The sequence below is a fragment of the Diabrotica virgifera genome, chromosome 9, assembly GCF_917563875.1.
Source record: "Diabrotica virgifera virgifera chromosome 9, PGI_DIABVI_V3a".
In the NCBI taxonomy this organism is placed as follows: Eukaryota; Metazoa; Arthropoda; class Insecta; order Coleoptera; family Chrysomelidae; genus Diabrotica; species Diabrotica virgifera.
In genome coordinates this window covers 150,769,691-150,794,762 of record NC_065451.1, presented here as the reverse complement: position 1 = coordinate 150,794,762, position 25,072 = coordinate 150,769,691, and the positions used below count along the sequence as shown (strand labels likewise).

Genomic DNA, 25,072 nt, shown 5'->3' with positions numbered 1-25,072 from the left:
GTTATATTCGCGGTCATACAGACAGATGGACAGATAACCTAGGTCTAATTTCTCACCTTTAGTACTATCCTTGGATTATAAGTTTTCATTTGACACCTCATTTGTCATTCTACCTGGTATAGTGACCGATGAGTTATATTCGCGGTCAGACAGACAGACGGACAGACAACCTAGGTCTAATTTCTCACCTTTAGTAATATCCTTGGATTATAAGCTTTCATTTGACACCTCATTTGTCATTCTACCTAGTATAATGACGGAGAAGTAAACGTTCTTATTCTATTATTCTTGTAGGTACATTTAACATTGATTGAAATTATGAAAAAAATATAGAAAACAGCATGGCAACACTGTGACGCACAAACATAAGATTCAGCTGTGCGTTACATAGGGTGCACTAATATCCAAGATGTCCGAATTTTGAACGTACGATGGTTGAAATTTACATAGTCGCTCGAGCAAGAGCAATCATATGGAATCTTTCTCCCTTCATCGAATGTTTCAAGCGGTGAAGGGAAAAAGATTCCATATGATTGCTCGAGTCACTATGTAGATTTTAACCATCGCACGGTCAAAATTCTTATAATGCGAAACAAGTGGAACAGGGGAAGTTTTAATTGTGCATCTTAGCAGTTCATATCGCTGTCCCCTCATTACGTGTCCCAGATATTGTAACTTTCTTATTTTTATTGTGTTTATTATCAGTGTCGGCGCTAGGGTATAAGGCGCCCGCCTTCAAAACTAGCACAGGCGCCCTTCGTTTTTTTTTTAATTTAATTAGATTTAGGTATTTCAGTTTTTGGAAATGGTACAAAATTTAAATGAGATGTAAATAGGTAAATATATTCTCCTTGTTTCGATGTTTACAAAATTATCAATAAGATTAATATCTAATTTATTACCAAACACCATTTACTACAGTGACAACAGCGAATGAACGTAAAAATCAATAATTTATTTATTAATTAATTATTTAATACCTCCGATTTCGGTGACCCTTCATAAAATTTCATGAAAATTGGTGAGTGGTTAGAGGATACGTAAAGAAACAAAAGTGGCATGGTGTCAACTTACGATTTTACGCCGGGGATGAATGCCACCCCTTCTCTGAGATTAAAATTGTTTTATTAAAAATAACGCCAGAAATCGATATAGAGACAAACTCTAATCAAAATTTGGCTATATAGCTATTAAAATAAATCAATACTTTTTAAGCGGTTTTTCATAAATAACTCAAAAGCTATAAATCTTTACCAAAATTCAAGATAATAAAAGAAATTAATTTCTTACTTGAAAATCCTTTTATTATTAATTCATCTGAAGCTATCAACTTCTTCTGAAGCTCATTTCATAGGTATTTCTGTAAGTATATTTTATAAAATGTATCGTTTTCCGTTATTTAAATTTGAACACTTAAATTTTCAAGTAAGGAATTTTTTCGATTTTTTATTACCCTCAATTTGGGAATGGGTAATGATACTTATTTTGTAAAAACTTTTGAGTTATTTATGAAAAACCGCTTTAAAACATGCAACTTTTTCACGAAAAATTAAAATCTTAAATAACACAATAAATATTGATTTATTTTAATAAATCTATATGACAAATTTTACTTAGAATTTATCCCTCTATCGATTTATGTGGCTATTTCTAATAAAATAATTTTTATCCCCGAAAAGGGGTGGCATCCACCCCCAGGGTAAAAGTGCAAGTGCAAGATCAATTTCAATGAAAATCGATCGAGGTTCAACGAACTCGGAGGTGAAAACCTTCAGTGACTCAACTAATTTTCTATTCAAATTAATGCTAAACTATTAAGTCTAAACTAGATTTTGTTTTCCATTTCTTCTTTTTCGGCTCTTCTTTTTCGATTTTGTACCCCGGATAACTTTTTTTGAATCCATTTTTATTTAACTACACACTACTTACATTAGATAGGTCACAGGGGACAGAAACAGTTTCAGAAATTCAGAACCATGTTTATTTTACCACAAATCATTAATGTTCTCTCCTTTAACTGCTGACACAAAGATTACAAACAACTTGAAGAAAATTGAAGAAAGAATTTTGAAGAAAATAAACCCAATACCCAAGCGCAAAGATGTTTGGTTTTTAAAAACATTATATCTTCACCAATAAATTTTATTACGACACCGTAGGAATACAATTACTTATATGCGTTGTATACGTTTGTATATTTACGTGTGTGAGGTGCAAAAATAACAAACACAGGTTAGTGATATCTGGAACTTAAAACATATTTAAAAAATTAATTTTTCTATTTTAGTATATTATATGATGCCAGCAGAAAAAAGCTCATTTTGGCGCCTCCCAAACAGTTGCGCCCGCCTGCAGTGCATCCCTTGCAGGCCCGTTATCGCCGGCCCTGTTTATTATTTCGCATTCTATGCCATTTTCTCGCAATACTGTGTCTTCGTTTTCTTCTGTGTCCATACTATTCTAAGTTCTTAGTATCCTTCTGTAACACCACATTACAAATGACTGTAGCTTATTCATGTGGTCTTGCTTCAATATCCAGATTTCAAGTTAATATTGCAGTATTGAGAACACGTAGCATCTCAAAGCTCTTACTGTCAGTTCTAATGTAAGGTCTTTGTTGCAAAGAATTGTTTTCATTTTTACCAAACGCATTGCTTGCTATTTCTATCCAGGTCCTTATTTCTGTTGTTTGATCATTATTGTTTGAAATCCAGGTTCCTAGGTATTTTAGTGCAGTCACTGAAGGTTTTCACCTCCGATTTCGTTGAACCTCCATCGATTTTCATGAAAATTGGTGAGCAGTTAGAGGATACCTCAAGGAACAAAGGTGACATGATGCCAACTTGTGCTTTTACCGTGAAGGCGGATGCCACCCCTTTTCTGGGGTGAAAATTATTTTTTTTAAAATAATACTATAAATCGATAGAGGGAAAAATTCTAAGCAAAATTTGTTATATTAGGTTATTAACATAAATCAATACTTTTTGAGTTATTAAAGATCAAAGATTTTATTTTTTCGTAAAAAAATGCTTGTTTTAAAGCAGTTTTTCACGTATAACTCAAAAACTATTAGCTTTTATAAAAAAAAGTTATTCTTACCAAAATTGAAGACAATATTGAATACACTATTCACTCAAAGTACTAAATTAATGTTAATTCAAAGTGAGTTATAGGTAATTGAATGTATATTTTTTTCTATGAGTACTCAAATCTATGTACACGTACTACGTACGTGCTTAAATAACGGGAAAACCATGCATTTTATTAAATATACCTGTTGAACACTTATCAAAGTACTTCAGAATACGTATCAAATGAGCTCCAGAAGAAGTTAATAGCATTAAAATTAAGCAAGTTATGATGAAAATAAGAGAACCCTTTCAATTTTTTTAGGAAAAAGTGAAAAATAAAATATACGCCATTTCCACAAAAATTAAAATTTATAGTAATCCTTATAAAAATTTCGTATCCAATCAAAATCCAATATACGTAAAAAATGGTAAATAACCAAATTTTAGTTTTTTCTATATAAAATATTATACCTTTTTACCATTTCTGTAGGGTGAAAAATAACCGAGATAGAAACGTTTAAAGCTTAAATTTTGCTGCGAGAACCATGTAACCGTGGCCATTTAATCTTTGATTTTTAAAAAAGGAAGGGGTTTGGAAGATTAAATTCAACGCGCTTTAATAGCCTTTGGAATTATATTTCAAACCGTTTTTAGGTGAACCTGATATCTTAAAAACTAACGGAGTTATTACAAAAACCGATAACATTTTTTTGAAAATTTTTTAAAAGATAAAGTTTGAAAAAGTTTTTAAGCATAAATTTTAATGCTATTAACTTGTTCGGTATCTCATTTGATAGATATTTCTAAGTACTTTCGCAAATGTTTATTAAGTTTATGTTATAAAATGCATCATTTTCCCGTAATTTAAGCTTGAATACTTAGATTTGGGTACTCGCCGAAAAAAATATGCATTCAATTACCTATAACTCTTTTAGTTAATATTAAAAGGTTTTTTTAGTACGGTGTTTATTTAATTTTTTATTAGGTTCAATTTTGGTAATAATAACTTTTTTGTAAAAACTTATATTTTTTGAGTTATCTATGAAAAATCGGTTAAAAACATGCATTTTTCTTATGAAAAATTAAAATTTTTGATCTTTAATAACTCAAAAAGTTTTGATTTATTTTAATAACTTTATATAACAAATTTTGCTTAGAATTTGTCCCCCTATCTAATTATGGATTTATTTTTAATAAAATTGTTTTCACCCCAAAGAGGGGTGCCATCCACTCCCAGGGTAAAAGCGCAAGTTGGCACCATGTCACCTTTGTTTCTTGAGATATCCTCTAACCACTCACCAATTTTCATGCAAATCGATGGAGGTTGAACGAAATCGGAGGTAATAGCTCATATCCACCTTCAGTGACTCCACTATTTGTATTTATCAACCCTTTCTATAGTATATATTATATATACTTTCTATAGTATATAGTATATAGTATATTTTCTAGTCAAACACATAAACTACATTGAATTGAATATTCTTAAAACTCTGTTTGAAATTATACAATTAGGAGTAAATGTAACAATTGCTTGGATTAAGGGTCATTCGGGAATAAAAGGCAATTAAATAGTTGACAATTTTGCTAAATCAGCTTATGTGATCGGAGAAAAAATAAACAAAAATTTAATTCCAGCTTCAGATATTGATACTTTTAGCAGACAAAAACTTAAAAATAATTCGCAATTGCATTACAGAGAATGTAATACTGGCTCAAATTTTGCTCATTGTAACCCTAGGATATTCTCAAAAAGATGGTTTCACACAGAATATAACAGACATTTTATAAAGACCATTAATCGGTTGAGAGCCAATCATGCTCTTACGCCATCTTACATGCATAGAATCGGCTTGGCAGATACTCCCAATTGTACTTGTGGCAAAATCGGAGATCTAACACATGTCATATTAGAATGTCATTTAAACATAAATAACATAAACGACCTTTATAAGGAATTAAAAGATTTATAATGTTTTTTCCCAATAAACCTAAATACTTTAATATTTACAAATGATATGGAAATTCTTCATCTCATTTATAAACATGTTAAATTATGTAAATACAAGTTGTAAACGTAATATGTAATAAATAGGAATAATTTGTTAATGTGGTTTGAAAAAATTTTAAAAAAAATAATATTAAAAAAAACACAAAATAAAATAATAACAAAAAAAATAATAAACAAAAAAAAAAGAAAAAAAAAAGGAACAAAAATAAAAAAGAATAGAAAAAAAAGAAGTAAAAAAAAGTGTTTCGCACAAATTAAAATATATATTTAAAAAAAACACAGTAAAATAATTAAAAAAAAAACAAAATAAAAAAAAGCTACACAATGTACCAATATATAATCTATAAAAATAAAATTGTAGAATGTACTTATGTTATAAGAAATTTATGACTATGAATCTGCAATCAATCAGAAACAAGTCTGGCTAATTGGCTCTGCCAAAGCCATTTTTCAAAAAAAAAACCCTTTCTATAGGTACATTTCCCAAATACAGGGTGTCTGCGTAACTTGGAACCATATGGGAAACTTTTTTAATATCAATTTTACGAAAAAAAGTCATTCTTTATAAAGTGCTCTGCATAGTCTAAAACCTAAGATGCAATCATCAGATATCAAATTTTGTCAACAGTATACGAGGTATGTCAAAAAATATTAATTTCGCTCAAGAGCAAACTACCTTTACATTTCAAAATATTAAAAAAATTTATTATGAAAAGTTATTTGTAATTAAAAACCATATTCAAATATGCAATAACTACCTTCTACGTGAAAAAAAAATTCTGAGATTTTCCTAAATTACTAATTCCGAACATAATTTTTATTTATTAGACCTGTAATAACTCTTTTATTAATAATTTTAGGAAAAAAAGTTATTCTTCATAAAAATCTGTGCATAGCTAAACCTCAAGATGCAACCATCAATTATCCAAGTTTATTAATTTTATACGAGGTGTGTCAAATAATATGAATTTAGAAATAATGCTTTCTATATTCTTTCTAAATTCATATTATTCGACACACCTCGTATAAAATTAACAAACTTGGAAAAGTGATGGTTTTATCTTTAGGTTTAGACCATGCACAGATTTTTATGAAGAATAAGTTTTTTCCTAAAATTATTAATAAAAGAGTTGTTACAGGTCTAATAAATAAAAATTATGTTCGGAATTAGTAATTTAGGAAAATCTCAGAAATTTTTCTTTTCACGTAGAAGGCTGTTATTGCATATTTGAATACGGTTTTTAATTACAAATAACTTTTCATAATAAAATTTTTTGATATTTTGAAATATAAAGGTAGGTGAATGTAAAGGCACTTGAGCGAAATTAATATTTTTTGACATACCTCGTATACTGTTGACAAAATTTGATATCTGATGATTGCATCTTAGGTTTTAGACTATGCAGAGTACTTTATAAAGAATGACTTTTTTTCGTAAAATTAATATTAAAAAAGTTTCCCATATGGTTCCAAGTTACGCAGACACCCTGTATATGTTTGTTTGTATGTTTGTTCTCTTAGGTATTATCATGTATTTGGTCTTTTTTATATTCATTTTTATCCCATATTCTTCACAGAAATTGTCTGTTTAGTAGTAATTGAAGTTGTTCAGCAGAGCTTGCCATAATGCTTGCCACAACTTTATACCTACTCATAAAATATTTTTTCATACTATGTTTGTTTAGGAAATTATCAAGAAATCGGCGCCTCAATGGGAGGAAATTCGCTTACAATCAGAGTTCACAAAGACAAAGGTAAAATCGAGCCAACAAGTGACTATTCAGGAAGCTGCATATGTGCAAACGAAAAGAATAAAATGAACATTAACATGCGGCCAGGAGTACGGCAAGCGGGAGAAAATCTTCCCTTTGCTTTTAAAATGGGTTAGTATACTACTTCTCCTTCCTCTTTTTGTGTAGAATGACTCTGTTTTTTCAATGTGCCTCCTTCTTCTTCTTTAGGTGCCGTGTCCGTATTCAGACGTTGGCCGTTATCATGTTTACAAGTTCCTGAAACCTCTCTCTATCGGCTGCTGCGCGAAATAATTCTTCTACCGTGGAACCACACCATTGTCTAATATTAAGCAACCATGAAAGTTTCTTTCGACCAATCCATCTCTTTCTCTCCACTTTTACTTGTGTTATAGGGCGAAGTAGATGGTATTTAGACCCTCTAATTATATGGTCGAAGTATTCTGTTTTTCTCCTTTTTATGATTAGTCCGTTCTTTAACGGTAAAATATTGCAAAACCTCTAAATTTTAAAGAACAGCTTGGATTGACATGAAATTTGGCATACACATAGCTAACAAGTCAAAGAAAAAAAGTGATATTGTGCCGATATGTGCTTTTGCCCTGGGGGTTGTTTTCACCCCTCCTTGGGGGTGAAAAAATATTCGTCCAAAGAAAGTCAGGAAATGGATAAACTGGCTAATTTTAAGTAACTTTTGTTCTATAGAGTTTTTTCACTAAGTCAATACTTTTCGAGTTATTTGGCAGTGAATATGTTCATTTTTTCAACAAAATAACCACGATTTTAGACGGTTTTTCGCAAATAACTCAAATAGTAAGTATTTTGTCGAAAAAACATTCTTAGCAAAAAGATAGCCTGTAAAAATTTTTAAAAAATGGTGTATACGTATACATCACGTCCCTACACCTAGTAGGAGCAGAGTTATAGCTAATGAAAAATAGGTTCATATTCGTCAAATTCCAAATGGAATACTTTAACGTGAAATAACCAAAAATGAAGCACATTTCGGGAAAAACTCATTACAACTTAAAGTGTTTAAAAAAGCTTCATTTTTGTTTTATAAAAAAAATTTCTAGCATCAAAATTAAACAAGTTACGCTCAAAATAAAGTTAGTCCCTTTTAGTTTTGGTAAAAAAAATCGAGAAAATCACCCCCTAATTAGTATCTTAAATGAACTTAATCGTTACGACTTCACAAGTTTTTTGACTCGTGTATATATTGTTTATATGATCTGTAAGTTTCATCGGTTCAAAGTCCTTACTATTGAAAGGGCTGTAGTTAAAAGGGGTTGAACGAGTCACTGATCACGAATGTATGCAAATTTAGAAACACCAAATTTTAATTAATTTTTGTCTAACAGAAAAACAAAAAATACATGATATTCAGAAAAGTAAATCTGACTTTCTTTGATTTTCGAGATTTTTGGTATCTCTAACAATTTTTAAGTTATTTTGAAAAAAAGCATATTTTTAAAAATTTTATTTTGAAACCAAATTTTTTCAAAAATAAGCACTTTGAATCGATGAAACTTACAGATCGTATAAACATAACATAAGTAAAATAATTTGTGGAGCGGTAACGATTAATTTCATTTAAGTTGCTAATTAGGGGTTGGTCTTCCCAATTTTTTTTTGCAAAAACAAAAGGGACCAACTTTATTTTGAGCGTAACTTGCTTAAATTTAATGCTAGAAACTTTTTGTGAAAACAGAAATAAAGCTTTTTTAAACACTTTAAAAAAGTTATAATGGGTTTTCCCCAAAAAGTGCTTAATTTTTTGGATATTTCACGTCGAAATATTTTATTCGAAATTTGGTGAATATGAATCTATTTTTGATTGGCTATAACTCTAGTTCTACGAGATCCAGAGACCTAACGCGTACACCATTTTTTTACTTTTTTATAGGCTATATTTTTGTTAAGAACGTTTTTTTCGACAAAATACTTACTTTTTGAGTTATTTGCGAAAAACCGTCTAAAAATGTGGTTATTTTGTTGAAAAATGAACATATTCACTCGCAAATAACTAGAAAATGTTGACTTGGAGAAAAAGCTCTATAGAACAAAAGTTACTTAAAATTAGTTAGTTTACAAATTTCCGGACTTATTTTGGACATATATTTTTTCACCCCCAGGGCAAAAGCACACATCGGCACAATATCACTTTTTTTCTTTGACATGTAAGCTATACGCATGCCAAATTTCATGTCAATCCAAGCGGTTCTTTAATATTTAGAGCAAAAACCGTGAAAGAATGGACTAGATTTAGTTTATGAGCAGGCGTTTTGAATTCATCATATGGAGAACATTTGCATTGGAAGTGTGCGAAACCCACGATATCTTTAGGATTCGTCGATAGCACCACAATTCGAATGTTTCTAATATATTTATCATTGCGGTTTTTAACGTCCATGTCTCACAACCATACAATAATATAGACCGCACGTAACATTTTAGGATCTTCTTGCGAATCTTCATCGACAGGCTTCGGTTACATAAAACTGGTTTCCAGGTCATAAAAGCCTTACGTGATATTTCATTCCTGGTTATTAGGTCTGGATCCCGCGTATGAAAAAAAAGTTGATTAATAGCAAGCTGAAAATTTGTTAATAGCTTAAGGGTGTCTATTCGGATAAACTTTGATATATGGGAACACTGGAACAGGGGCAGTTTTAATTGTGGAACATGTTAAAAATTTGGAACGGTCAGACCACGAAAAGGGCAGATTTATTTTGTCCGACAGAATAGAATTAAACTCTCCGAACAGAGATTAAACTCCATGCAAAAATCGGACTGCTATTTATCACCTGTCATAATTGCTGTCATTTGACATATTCTACATGTTCCACTCATTAAAACGCCCATTTGTTGATAAATAGCAGTCTGATTTTTGCATGAGAGTTTAATCTCTGTTCGGAGAGTTCAAGTCTATTCTGTCGGAAAAAATAAATGTGCCGTTTTCGTGGTCTGACCGTTCCAAATTTTTAACCTGTTCCAAAATTAAAACTGCCCCTGTTCCAGTGTTCCCATATATCAAAGTTTATCCGACTAGACACCCTTAAGCTATTGACAAATTTTCAGCTTGCTATTAATCAACTTTTTTTTCATACGCGGGATCCAGACCTATATTATCTCTTCATCACAATCGCAATTTACAATTAACCAACTTCCAATGTATTTAAAATGGTTTACCCGTTCTATCTCCTCTTCATCAAGAGAAACCACGCCTTGATCTATATTTATCCTTCCAACTGCCATCCACTTTGTCTTTGAAATATTAATCTTTAGGCCTCTCCGATAACTTGCTTCACTGACTAGATTTACTAATGTCTGGAGATCTTCTAAATTTTCTGCAAGAATGGCTGTGTCGTTAGCGTATCTGATATTGTTGATTACTTTTCCGCCCAGTCTTACTCCCTCTTGTCTGTCGTCCAAAGCCTCCCTAAAGATGTCTTCAGAGTACAGATTAAAGAGACTGGGTGACAAAACACAACCCTGTCGCACTCCACGTTTGATGGTTAGTTTTTTAGTGCGACTATATCCAACTTGGATGGATGCTACTTGATTGTAATATAAGTATTTTAGCAGTCTTATATCGTAGTGGTCAAGTCCTGTTGCCTGTAGGCAATTGAAAAGTATATCATGTTGTACTCTGTCGAATGCCTTCTCGAAGTCGATGAAACAAACATAAACGTTCTTTCGGAATTCACAGCTTTTTTGTAAAAGAACGCGTATACAAAATAGTGCCTCTCTAGTTCCTAGACCATCTCTAAATCCAAATTGCTTATTACCCATTCTACTTTCACACAGAAGGAATACTCTGTTTTGCATAATTCGTAAAAATATCTTAAGTGCGTGACTCATCAAACTGATAAGTCTAAAATCGCTACATTTGGTGGGCCTGATTTTCTTTGGTAATGTTTTAAACAATGACTCCAACCAATATCTGGTATTTTTCCTTCGTTGTAAATTTTATTAAAGAAAGTGGTTAAGTAGGTAATGTTTTCCTCATCCAAAAGTTTCAGTAGCTCAGCAGGGATTTGATCTGGTCCGGGTGCTTTATTATTTTTGGCTTGCTGTATTGCTTTTCTGACTTCAGAGTTCAGTATACTGGGACCTTTGTCTAACTGGTTGCCACAGGTAGTATGTGGAGCATTTTCTCGAGAAACATCGTCAAAAAGGTCAGTGATGTATCTTTCCCATTCTTTGCACTGTTGTTCGTGATCACAAATTTTTCCGTCTGCGTTTTTAAGTACGTGCTCCCGTAAGTTGTTATTCCATCTGTTTGCTCTATTCACATGATCTTCCACTTCTGTTTCGAGCCTTCCGTAGCTAGATAGTGTGATGCTTAGATATTTAAACTCCATCACTAATTCTACTATCTGACTTACATCTTAGTTGATTTGCTGTTATAATAATGTATTTTGTCGTTTTTGGAGAAATTAACATGTTAAATTTTCTGGCGGTTATATTACATTTATATTAGGGGAGTGCATATAGATTTTCACTTCGGAAAAAATCAAACAAGATAGAACTTTTTGTAATTTGATAAAAAAATGTTTAATAAACAACATATCAAAAAGTTCTACTCGAGAAGTGGGTGCTTCATTTTTTATTAAACAAATGAACTACGAAATTAGATGTTTTTTTAAATAACTCCGAAAATATAAATTTTAGAAAAAACTGACTTGACCATTGAAAAATTCAGAAAATTTTACAAAAAAATCTTATATAAAGAATTTTCTAAAATTAAATCTGTATCTTCTATAATTTTTTATTTATAACGCTAAAGTCACCCTTCTCACAAACATTGGCGCACTGTAAACTAACATACGGCGAAGTGCACGGTTGAGTTATTTTCATGTAATTCTTTAACTAATGGATCAAATGAAATTTTTTCAAATTGAACATGAAAGAAGAATAATTAACCTAGCTTATGGTTAGAATAGAAAGAAATAAAATGTATGGGCATAAGTACGGTGTGGGCGGAAAGTGAGCCTTACATGAATTTAGTTTAAAAATGATTTAAAAATGTGTAAATAATACAATTTTTCTGATAAAACTCTCAATTTTGCACAACTTACCTTTCAACCATCTTACTAAATAATGTTTCGTTAAAAAAAATCTCAAAAATTTAATTCAAATGATATGACGTCTCAAAAAATGTAATTTTTGAAATCTTCGTAGTTTCATAGAATTACCACCACTTTAAGACGGTATTACTCAAGTTTGAACATATCTATTACAGTTTTATAAGGGCTTTTTTAAGCTTAGGATGTAATCCTTAAAATGCACTAAATGATTTTACTTTAGAAATGAAATAAACTATTTCTTTTTAAGAAAATTAAGAAAGATAACAAAAATGTAATACAAAAACCAAAATCCGCAAATTACCAGCTAAAAAAATGGTAATACAAAGTGATCAAAACTTTTTTCTGTAAAAATTACCTAAAATACATTTAATAATAAGCTTCAACAATAATAAATGTTCGGCAAAAAAATTTTTTAGCTCTTATACCGTAGGTATGTCTGCGTAACTTTGGAACCTATTGTTAACTTTTTTCTTATCAGTTTTACGAAAAAAGGTATTCTTTATAAAATACTCTGCATCGTATATAATCTAAGATGCAATCATCAAATATCAAATGTAATTAATGTTATACGAGTTATGTCAAAAAATATGAATTTCACTCAAGAGTAAAGTACCTTTACATTTCACAATATCGAAAATTGTTATTAAGAAAAGTTGTTTGGAATTAAAAAATTGTTTTATTGTTCAATTATATCCTTATAATTAAAATATTGTGAATAATAAAAGCACTTAACTATTAAGAAAAATTCATATTTTTTACATACCTCGTATAAAATTAAAAAAAAATGATATCTGATGGCTGTATCTTAGATTTTATACCATGGAGAGCATTTTATGAAAAATAACTTTTTTTCGTAAAAGTGATAATAAAATAGTTACTTATCATAATTGTAATAAAATGATGATGAGTATCCGTAATATGAGAAAAAATTGACTTTTTTTTATTAGAATGATGTACATAATTGTATATTTAGACATAATTTCTAATTTCAAACAACTTTTCATAATAGCATTTTTTGATATTCTGGAATATAAAGGTACTTTACTCTTTAACGAAATTCATATTTTTGACATAACTCGTATAAAATTGATAAAATTTGATATCTGATGGTTCAGTTTTAGATTTTTGACTATCCAGAGCATTTTATTAAGAATAACATTTTTTCGTAAAATTGATAATAAAAAAGTTTTCCATGTGGTTCCTAGCTACGCAGACACACTGTATAAGAGCTTCTGTATAAGAATTTTCAAATTGCAATGCCATATTCGGATTCAGCATAATCAAAAACAAAATAGAAACAATTTAACGATATTTTTAAAATTATTTATACAAAACAATTGTTATTGTTTAAACAATTAATAATCAGTTAGCGGCCAAATCTACGAGTAGAACTTTTTACTTTAACCTGTATATAAGCTAACAAACAATTTTAGAAAAATATAAGCTTGTTTGAATTTTTCCGAAACAGTGCATGTTTTCGTTCTAATTGCACTCCTCTAATATTCACATTCCTATATTCAGATGAAATATTTAGTGAAGCCTTGGAAAATTGCGAACATGTAATACCTACTCCCAAATGGAACACCTACAACATCCGCTATGCAGACCACACCGTTATTTTTGCAGACAGTTTGAACAGTTTACAGCAACTAATAAACAAAGTAAATGAAGTAAGTGAAAGATTTGGACTACAAGTAAACATATCAAAAACTAAATTTATTGTCATCAGCAAAAATAAAATTAGAGACGCCCAACGGCTTATCAAGAGTACTTCAATGGACCGAGTAAAACAGTAAACCTATCTTGGATCAATAGTAAACGAACAATGGGATCACTCACAAGAAATAAAATGTAGAATAGAGAAGGCTAGTACTGCATTCAATCATAGGCGTAACCAGGGGAGGTTTTGGAGGTTATAACCCCCCCATTGGGATAAACTTTGAGCTCTATACGCTTAACACCATACCCCTCAGAGACCTTCCAGTAGTTGTAACCCCTCCTTTCCAGTAGTTCTACGATGTAAAAGTAAGGCTCCTACGATGTTATATCTTCTCAATATTATACTACGGAGTTGAATCCTGGACACTCACTGAAGCAATGGAGAAAAAACTTGAAGCCTTCGAGATGTGGCTATACAGGCGAATCCTAAGGATATCATGGACGGACAAGATAACCAACGAGACCGTATTACGAAGAATGGGGAAAGAAAGAGAGGTGACGTATACCATTAAAAGGAGAAAGTTAGAATATCTCGAACACATAATAGAAACGGCCCTAAATACATATTACTGAAGGTAATCCTTCAAAGCAAAGTATTCGCAAAGCGAGGTATAGGGAGAAGAAGACTATCATGGTTAAAGGAACTGACGAAATGGTTCTCCACAACCACAACTAATCTATTTAAAGCATCAGTTAATAAAATAAATACAAAAAATAATAATACAAAAAAAATAAGATGTTAAATTGGTGAGGTATATGTATATGTATATGTTGTAAATCATCTTCACTTTGAGAGGTATTGCATCTTTATTTTAACCTGTTTTGTCCCTGGTATCAGTTTTAGTTCTTACTTTTTTTATTATTTCATCCATTATCAGGTTGAACAACAGAGGACTCAGGGAATCCCCCTGCCTTATCCCATTGCCGGCTTCGATTGGGTCAGTTAGTTCTTCTTCTACTTTTACTTTTAGTTTATTGTTCTGGTAGATATTTTCGATAGTTTTAATTATTCCTAGAGGTACCTCTCTTACGTATAATAAATGGATAACGTGTCCTTTAATTTGACCTTATCAAATGCTTTCCTAATGTCCACGAAACATAAATATGCTGGTTTGTTGTATTCTAATTATTTTTATCTAATCTATGTCATATGTATAAGTTTTTAGTTTGTGAAAACTGTCATTATAGATAGCAGTACGTGAAGGGTTTAAAGTGTCGTGAAGTAACAATATACATATTTTAAATGGGATTTACTTTTTCGCATTGTTTTTTTCGCGTTGTCTTGGTGATGCCATAATGAGCAATAAATTACAACAAAAGTTTTGACAGTTTTGTGGTTTGAAAGAAGTTAGAATTTTTAAATGTCAAAGTTCCAAAAATTGTAGAATAGAAATGAATTCCAGTGACGAAGAGTTACAGTTTTTTTATTTGTTTATCGTAGATAAAATATTGTATGAAAGTGTGTGTGAAGTACTTTTTGCAAACTTACGCGATGTATAGCACTCGCCCCGCTGTCGCTCGTGCTCTAAACATCGCGTGCGTTCGCAAAAAGCATACTTCACGAATTGTTTCATAAATAACTATTCTTAAACTTGCCTTACAAATATAGCGCCTGTGTATGATCTTCCCGACCTAAAACCTTGTTGTTTTTCTGCTAATGTAATAATTTCATTCAGTTTGTTTGTTATCACTTTGGTGTTAATGTTGTATTTAGTACATTAATTCCTCTGTAATTCCCTGGGTCCGATTTGTCTCTCTTTTTGAATAGAGGTATTATAGACGAGGCAACGAAGCATTAAAGCTAGGAATTTTCTGCAGTAAGATGAATAGTCATGCAACTTTTTGCATTCGATTCGAGAGAGTGCCAGGCAATTTTGTGAACTAAATTGATCTCCGGCAAAAAATTTTGTGCATGAGAAAAAGCATCTTTAAAGTGCATCTCGAAGGGATGGAAAATAAAAAATTTAGGACTCTGGAAATATTGACGGAAATGAGTTCAATTTTTATACTTGGGGGTTTGGAGGTCACTGAACACGAATTTTATGACGGCGACGGTCTCCGAGGTACCTGGTGCCCAGGGTGGAACTCGTCGCCTGGGACGAGCGAATAATGAACGAAATGAACATTGGATCGAAAAATTGAAAAATACGTGTTCAATATCTTTCAAAAATCTATTGAATGACACTAAACACGACCCTCCACTCCACCCCCTGGAGGTGGGGTGAGGGATAACTTTAAAATCTTAAATAGGAGCCCCCATTTTTTATTGTTGATTTGGATTCCCTACGTAAAAATAAGTAACTTTTATTCGAGACATTTTTTCGAATTATGGATAGAAATACACTTCCAAATAAAAAACCAAAAAATACCTCTTTTATATTTTTCAAGAACCTATCGAATAACATAAAACACGACCCTCCACTCCACCCCCTGGAGGTGGGGTGGGGGATAACTTTAAAATCTTAAATAGGAGCCCCCATTTTTTATTGCTGATTTGGATTCCCTACGTAAAAATAAGTAACTTTTATTCGAGACATTTTTTCGAATTATGGATAGATGGCACTATAAACGGAAAAACACTATTTATTAGCGCTATTTATTAACAATTCTAAAAAAATGTTTCGAATAAACATTACTTATTTTTTCATGAGGAATCCAAATCTGCAATAAAACATGGGAATTCCTACTTAAGATTTTAAAGTTATTCCCCACCCTACCTCCAGGGGGTGGAGTGGAGAGTCGTGTTTGATGTTATTCGATAGGTTCTTGAAAAATATTAAATACGTATTTTTTGGTATTTTATTTGGAAGTGTATTTCTTGAGATATTAGACCGTTTCTATAATTTTTTTTCCGATTATAGCGCCATCTATCCACAATTCGAAAAAATTTCTCGAATAAAGGTTGCTTATTTTTGCGTAAACAATCCAAATCTGTAATAACAAATGGGGGTAAAGGGGGTAAAGTTACCCCCGGGAGTGGGGGTAATCTATCTATTCGATAGATTTTTGAAAAACATTAAACGCGTATTTTTCAGTTTTTCGATCCAATTTTCATTTTGCGAATTATTTATTCGATCGTCCCAGGCGACGAGCTCCACCCTGGGCACCAGCTACTTCGGAGACCATCGCCGTCATGAAATTTGTGTTCACTGACTTCCAAAACCCCCAAATATAAAAATTGAACTTATTTCCGTCCATATTTCCTGAATTTTAAATTTTTCATTTTCCATCTCTTGGAACTTTGAAAATGCATTTTCTTATGCACAAAATCTTTTGCCAGAGATCAATTTAGTTCACAAACTTGTCTGACACTTTCTCGAACCGATTGCAAAAAATTGCATGACGATTCATCTTACTGCACAAAATTCCTAAGTTTTGGGCTTTTTAGTGCTTCGTTGCTTCGCCAATTAGGGTGCTTGATCTCCATTCTTGTGGAGGAATGTTTGGTTCTATTATTTTTTGGACTAGTTCTAATAGTTGTTTGGTCAGATCTTGTCTCAGTAATTTATGAGTTCATTCGATATACTACCCTCTCCTTTCGTTCTGTATTGTAAAAAAGCATCTCCACTTCCACTCTAAACCATTTTTTTCTTTTTTAAAATATTAGTATTTGTTACTTTCCTCTCTTCAAGTGATTCTGTTGCTGCATTAATTATGTTATCTTTGAATTCTTGCCAGCTTCCCTCGATGTTATCGTTTTCTAATATTTCATTCTGAGCAATATTTTCTGATATTCTTTTTCTGTATAAGTATTCCGTAGATTCCATATCGAGTCCTTCGACTCTGATTTTTGTTTGAGTTGGTGCTGCTCTCTTGGGCGTGCATATAATATGTTATATAATTGCCTATATCTCGAATTGTTTCTATTAATAGCTTGTTCTATGAACCACATCTCGAGTTTGTCGATTGTCGTTTCATAGTCTACAAAGGCAAGAAATACACCAAGGGTAGTTGGTGTTTGCCTTCTCTATCAATGTTTTTATTGTAAGCAGATGGTCTGATAAACTACATTAGTCCTGTCGCCAGGGGGGGGGGGGGTACAACGGCCTCCTTAATTCAGAAGGACTTTTTTTTTATGACCCAATTTTTTTATGCATTTTGACCCGTAGAACACGAATTCTTTGGGTAACAGTTGATCCGGATGTCAATAAGATTGTTATAAACAAATAGCTTGAGGAATTACATAACAGCGATATTTCGCAAAACTAAACATTTTTTTGTATTATTTGGGTATTTCTAAGCATAGAATGTTTTTACAAGTTTTTTCGTAGGATGCATAGTTTTCGACATAAACGCGGTTGAACTTTCAAAAAATCAAAAAACTGCCTTTTTTATAGTCCGAATAACTTTTGATTAAAAAATAAAATAGCAATTCTGCTTTCCGCATTTGAAAGTTCAAGTCAAATTCTATTGGTTTTGCTTATTTTCATTGCTAATAATTAATTTTTTATTGTTAAACAAAGCTATAAACACATAGTGCTTAAATGATGTTTTCAATGCATTTCTCGTTTAAAATCTAACGAGTAGGCGCCCATACAGACAATTTCTACAAACGAGATTACGTACATTAAAACGCATGCATTGGCACGGGAAACACTGTGTTTATAGCTTTGTTTAACAATAAAAAAATTAATTTTTAGCAATGCAAATAATGAAAACCGATAGAATTTGACTTGTACTTTCAAATGCAGTAAGCAGAATTGCTAGTTTATTTTTTAATCAAAAGTTATTCTGGTTCAAAAATTGCAATTTTTCGATTTTTTGAAAGTTCAACCGCGTTTATCTCGAAAACTATGCATCCGACGAAAAAACTTGTAAAAATATTTTTTGCTTAGAATTACCCAAATAATACAAAAAAATGTTTTGTTTTGCGAAATATCGCTGTTATGTAATTCCTCAAGTTCTTTGTTTATAAAAATCTTATCGACGTCCGGATCAACTGTTACACAAAAAATTCGTGTTCTACGAATCAAAATACATAAAAAAAACTTGGGTAAGCCCATCTGAATTAAGGAGGCCGTTGTACCCCCCTGGCGACAGGGGCCTTTTCAACCGTTTGGTAATTGTCCATTTAAGACTATGGGTACATAATTCGCAAATATTTTACGTGTAGGTATCCTTACTTTTTCTGTCTTTACACGGCAAATTACGTGTAGTAAAATTCACACTGGTATGGATATGTAAACATTACTAGAATATCATTCTACTTGAAAATGTCATAATTAATTTAAAGAGATGGCTTTTGAATGTTCTTGGATAACTGTTATTTTTATAATTGCAAATTATTAACTCAGTTAATAAATGTGATAATTTTTTCACTAACTATGTTTTCAGTGATTGTAATAATTTATTTGTACAACAAAAACTAATAATCAATCGAGAAAGGAGGAAAAGTGTTAAAGTGATTTTTTAATAATATATTGTTATAATTTTGAACATCTCTAACAACAAAATACTTGAACCACATAATATATCCGATGTATTCTCTGCTTGGATCTTCCACCAATAATACACAATAAATAACTTTTTATTAAGCTCACGTCTTAAATCAATTATTTATCAAATACACTATATATCAATAATATTTAATCAATTTCTCAAAATATTCCCGATGCAATGTCAAATATTTAAAATTGTCACTGATTGTCAGTGTCTGACTGACAATATATGCTGACAATATTATATTCGGCTGAGTGCGTTGTAAGACAAAGACAGATTTGGAAAATATTACCACGGCATTGTGTTCATTTTTTTCGAATCCTGAAAAAACCAATAAATATTTTTGAAAAATTTAAACGCAGAATGAAATACTAAATTATTACCGAGGGCCGAAAGTCCCTTAGAATTAATAAAAAGTTTATTTTGAATGAGATATTTGAAATTAAAAATCACACTAAATGTTCTCTTAGTTTTTCACCCCTGTAACTTATTAAAATAAACATTATAGAAGTTCTCAGGGACTTTCGGCCCTCGCTAATAACGTAATCTTTCATTCTGCGTTTAAATTTTTCAAAAATATTTATTAGTTTTCTCAGGATTCGAAAAAAATGAATCCCCATTTGAATAGCATTGCAGCAAAAAATACGTACCGATCCTCTCCGAGGACTATTAATAGTCCTAATTAAAATCCTAATTAAAAGTCACCCGACTATTAATAATTCTCATAAAGACTTGTTTACTTGACTGAGCAACGATATAGATCTATAATTCTGCAAGTCGCATTTGTCACCTTTTTTGTGTAAGAGTATTACAATATTCTTTTTCTAGTCTTTAAGGATTTTGATTTTATGGAGAGTCGTGTCCTGGAGCTTTATTATTTGTTAGCCCTTTTAAAGCTCTTTGCATTTTGAATCTCATTTGGTAGTACCTTTGATCCCACATTTTTTATTTTTCTTTTGACGTTTTTCGTTGTTGATTCATTAGGCTAGCTTTGCAAGCTATTCAAGGTTTTCTGAAAGTCTTTGACTATCTTTATTATTTTGTATTTCTACCTCTCTTCCTTATTATTGGTGTCTTTAGTTTTGATAATTATTTTAACACCCGGTGTTCTGCTTAGACATTTTATGCATCTGTTGTTTTCTCTTTTGCGTTATATCGCACAAATAATTATAATACATAACTAATCATCTTTTTACCCAGGTCAACAAGGTCAACCAGGAGGCAATAACGTAGTCGTCAATCCACCAGTCAGTACGGCGCCCAACGGAGCCAAGTGCGCAGAGTTTTCAGACCCCAATAAAGAGCTGTTTGTATTGAGAATAGGTAAAAAGAGTGAAGGTGTGGACAAGAAACAGAACCTTGAACTTGAATTGTGTACACCTAAAGGTCCGGAACTGAAACCTATTCCGCAGAAGATTACAACTGAAACGCAATACGATCCTAAGGATGCTGGATCTGAGTCCAAGAAAGGCAAGAAAGGAAAGGGAAAAGGAAAGGGTAAAGGAAAGGGTAAAGGAGGCAAAGGAAAGAAGAAAAAATAGGGTTTTACAAGTTTTTACTTAACTTAAAAACAAGTTTTTAAGTTAAAAATTATTTGAACATATTGTAATGTCCTGTATAAAATAAAAAATGTTACTCTCGTTAAAACATTCATAGCTCTAGCTAATGGCTGAGAACTCTATTTTTCAATTTTTAAATATGTCTGTTTGAGAATATTACTCATAAAACGTTAGAAACCTAGAAATTTTTTAAATTTTTTCGAGTGATTTTTTTATTGGCAGGCTTATAATTCAACATTAATTATCAATAAATACACAAATTCTGTTAATTACAGAAGAAGAAAAGTTTAGGAACGTGTCTGCAAATTTTCTTAGAGCGTGGGATGATTCATTCTTAACAATACTTAATTCAACAATGGAGTCAAGTGTGCAGAATTTTCCGACAGTTATAAAGATATGTTGTTATTAAGAATAAGTAAAAAAGAGTGACCCCTGTGATAGCAGTAATACACGTGCAATTCAAAAAGATTGTAAGACGTAAAAATAAACCAACATGTGATTATACAAAATTAAGCGAAAGAACATCAAAAAGATATCCAACAAGTCAACTCAAATCTAACAGAAGTAAGAAAAGAAATTTTAACATCACAAGATGTCAATAAAAAGTGGAGAAGAAATAAAGTGTGAAAAGACAAATAAAGACAGAAGTGGGAAGTGGATGACTTCGGAAATTCTAGCATTAATGGAAGAGAGGAGAAAAACCAAAGTGAGAAATGAACCAAAATACACCAAGAACTCTAAAGTAGAATTAAATTATAGATAAAAAATGCCAATGAAAAGTGGTTGACAGATCAATGCATAGAAATCGAAGAGTATGGCAGAAAATACGACAGCTTTAATATGAATAAAAACACAAGAACTAACAAGTACCAAAAAGTGAGCACACTATGGGATACTCAAAGATGATAATGATAAACTCATTACAGACATCAAAAATAAACTAAGATGTTGGCAGGAATATAATAAGGGTGATTCCATTTCAAATCACTCAATTTTGGATCAAAAAAACTATTGGATCTCCTATTTGTCTGAAAATTGGTATGTATATAGCATCTGCGGGATGTAGAAATAAAACATTTAAGGTCGAATTGTCTTCTTCGTCTTTTTTTTCAAAATGTTATTTTAAGCGACTTTACAGTGATTTGGTAATTATTTAAACAAATTTGCATTTTCTATCGTAAAGTATCAATAGAATAAATAATATTTTAATAGAAGGGACTCAAAAATGTCATTATATGGCATTATAACAAGTTATTTTGATTCAAAACAAGTTTTTGATCAAATTTTATAGTGTAGAAAACGTTAAAATACCATTTTTTACATTTTCTTCCATTCCCAAAATACATCATAATCGATTTGGCTAAAAATTTGCCCACAGATAGCCAAAACAGAGGACTTTAAGTGGTTAGAAGGCTTTGAATTATATTACAATACTAAAAAAGTTACATGCAATATCATAGTCAAAAATATAGGTGTCTACTGCAAGTACAATTAACTCGGAAAATATCGACCTCACGACAAAAATTGTTAAAAAGAAATTGTAATAATTGTAAACACGATTTATTTGGAACAATTTCAGTTCCTACCATTTTTAGACCAGGGCGCATCTGTAAAAATATTAGTACATTTGAACGTTAAGAGGTGACTCATATTTTTTGCAGAAATTGTTTGAAAATAACTCATATATTAAGGCTATGGGTACATAATTCGCAAATATTTTACGGCTATCCCTACTTTTTCTGTCTTTACATGGCAAATTACGTATAGTAAAATTCACACTGGTATGGATATGTAAATATTACTAGAATGTCATTCTACTTGACAATGTCATAACTTACTTAAAGAGATGGCTTTTGAATGTTCTTGGATAACTGTTATTTTTTGTATAATTGCAAATTATTAATTCAGTTAATAAATGTGATAATTTTTTCACTATGTATTCAGTGATTGTAATAATTTATATGTACCTACAACAAAAACTAATACTCAATCGAGAAAAGAGGAAAAGTGTTAAAGTGATGTTTTAATAATATATTGTTAATATAGAAAGCTTACAGTTTTGAACATCTTTAACAACAAAATACTTGGATCACAGAATATATCTTGATGTATTCTCTGCTTCTATCTTCCATAAATAATACACAATAAATAACTTTTTATAAAGTTCACGTCTTAAATCAATTATTTATCAAATACACTATATATCAATATTATTTAATCAACAACTCAAAATATTCCCGATTCATGTCAAATATTTAAAATTGTCACTGATTGTTAGTGTCTGACTGACAATATTATGCTGACAATATTCTATTCGACTGGGTGCGTTGTATGACAAAGATAGATTTGGAAACTATTACCACAGACATTGTGTTCATTTTTTTTCGAATCCTGAAAAAACCAATAAATATTTTTGAAAAATCTAAACGCAGAATGAAAGACTAAATTATTACCGAGGGCCGAAAGTCCCTTAGAATATATAAAAAGTTTATTTTGAATGAGATATTTGAAGTTAAAAATAACACTAAATTTTTTCTTAGTTTTTCACCCCTGTAACTTATTAAAATAAACATTATAGAAGTTCTCAGGGACTTTCGGCCCTCGCTAATAACGTAATCTTTCAATCTGCGTTTAAATTTTTCAAAAATACTTATTAGTTTTCTCAGGATTCGAAAAAAATGAATCCCCATTTGAATAGCATTGAAACCTAAAATACGTACCCATCCTCTTAATATTTGAGTTATCCTCCCACTCAAAAAGGTCCGGAACATTGTTTAAATAATCAAAATGTCAAAAAATGAAGGAAAAATTCGATTTTTTTTCTTCGTTTTTTGATTATAACTTTGAAAGTGTTTCTGAGAAAAGTTGTACTGATATAAAAGTTGCGCAATTAAATTTCCTACAATATAGAATTCGTTAAAAATTTTAAAAATTGTCACCGTTGTTGCAAAATGGCAATAATTGCGAAAAAACCATAAAAAAACAAGTATTCGCATTTTACGTTTTTCAACCATTTATGCTACACTTAGGACCTTCATATTTTACCAAGAAAAACTTTATGATATAAGAAAACAATACTGTGAATTTCATTGAGATCGGTTGAATAGATTTATATAATAAATTTTGCAATCCAGCTTTCGCAAAAAAAATAAATTTTTTTAAAATCTTGAAGGACAATAAAAAACAGACAGCAAATTTAATTTTTTTACATATAGAAGAATACCGTACCTTTCATTTGCAATTTTGCAAAATTTAAATCGGTTAACCACTATGGCGTCAAGAATTTTTTTAAATACACATTTTTTTTTGGTGCTACGCGCAGGACAGCGGATAGTTTGCTCTGATTGGGCATTCCAATGACCTTTGATAATGATTGACAAATTTTAATTTTTAGTACATTTCGATATAAATAAATAAATTTGTTTATTGCAAAATAAAAACACATGCTCTATCCTTTGAAATAACACTTTTTTGGCAAAAACTTTCTTTGTTCATATATTTTAAGTTAGAGAATAAAAGTTTATTATTTTTAAACATATGCAACTGTTTAAACAATATTTCACAAACAATAATCAAATTAGTTTGATTTTTGTGGAATTAAAATATTAAAACACAACAGAATATAGTGTAAGAAAATAATATATTAGATAAAGATTGGAAGAAATTTTGGTGGAAATCAATTTGTGTGAATCGAACACCGCTATCCTGCGAGTAGCACCAAAAATTTATGTTTATTTAAAAAAATTCCTGACGTTTAGTGCAGTCACTGAAGGTGGATATGAGCTATAACCCCCGATTTCGTTGAACCTCCATCGATTTGCATGAAAATTGGTGAGTAGTTAGAGGATATCTCAAGGAACAAAGGTGACATGGTGCTAACTTGCGCTTTTACCCTGGGGGTGGATGCCACCCCTCCTCGGGGGTGAAAATTATTTTATTAAAAATAATCCCACAGTTCGGTAGAGGGGCAAATTATAAGCAACATTTGTTATATAAAGTTATTAAAATAAATCAAAACTTTTTGAGTTATTAAAGATCAAAGATTTTAATTTTTCGTGAGAAAAATGCATGTTTTTAACCGATTTTTCATAAATAACTCAAAACTATAAGCTTTTACAAAAAAGTTATAATTATCAAAATTGAGGCTAATAGAAAATCAAATAAACTCCTTACTAGAAAAACGTTTCTATGTTAACTAAAAGTAAGTTATAGGTAATTGAATGTATATTTCTTTCGTCGAGTACCCAAATCTTAGTATTTAAGCTTAAATACCGGCAAAATTATGCATTCTATAACATAAACTTAATTAACATTTGTCAAAGTTCATAGAAATATCTATTAAATAAGCCCTCGAACAAGTTGATACCATTAAAATTTATGCACGAAAAATGTTTCAAAATATATCTTTTAAAAAATTTTCCAAAAAATG

The 25,072-nt window shown here is 30.9% G+C and overlaps 1 protein-coding gene across 5 annotated transcripts in view; it reads left to right on the top strand.

The window, feature by feature from the left end:
• LOC126892329 (uncharacterized) overlaps window positions 1-20,731 on the top strand; it is an 86,568-nt gene extending 65,837 nt beyond the window's left edge. For 4 of the 5 annotated variants that reach the window (XM_050661835.1, XM_050661834.1, XM_050661833.1 and 1 more), the window contains 2 exons: window positions 6,768-6,965; window positions 20,285-20,731. In XM_050661835.1, the coding sequence (XP_050517792.1) occupies window positions 6,768-6,965; window positions 20,285-20,625 (539 nt within the window). In that variant the 3' untranslated portion in view covers window positions 20,626-20,731. The remainder of the gene's footprint in view (window positions 1-6,767; window positions 6,966-20,284) is intronic. The other variant, XM_050661836.1, reaches the window with a different exon arrangement.
• The last annotated feature ends 4,341 nt before the right edge of the window (window positions 20,732-25,072 follow it).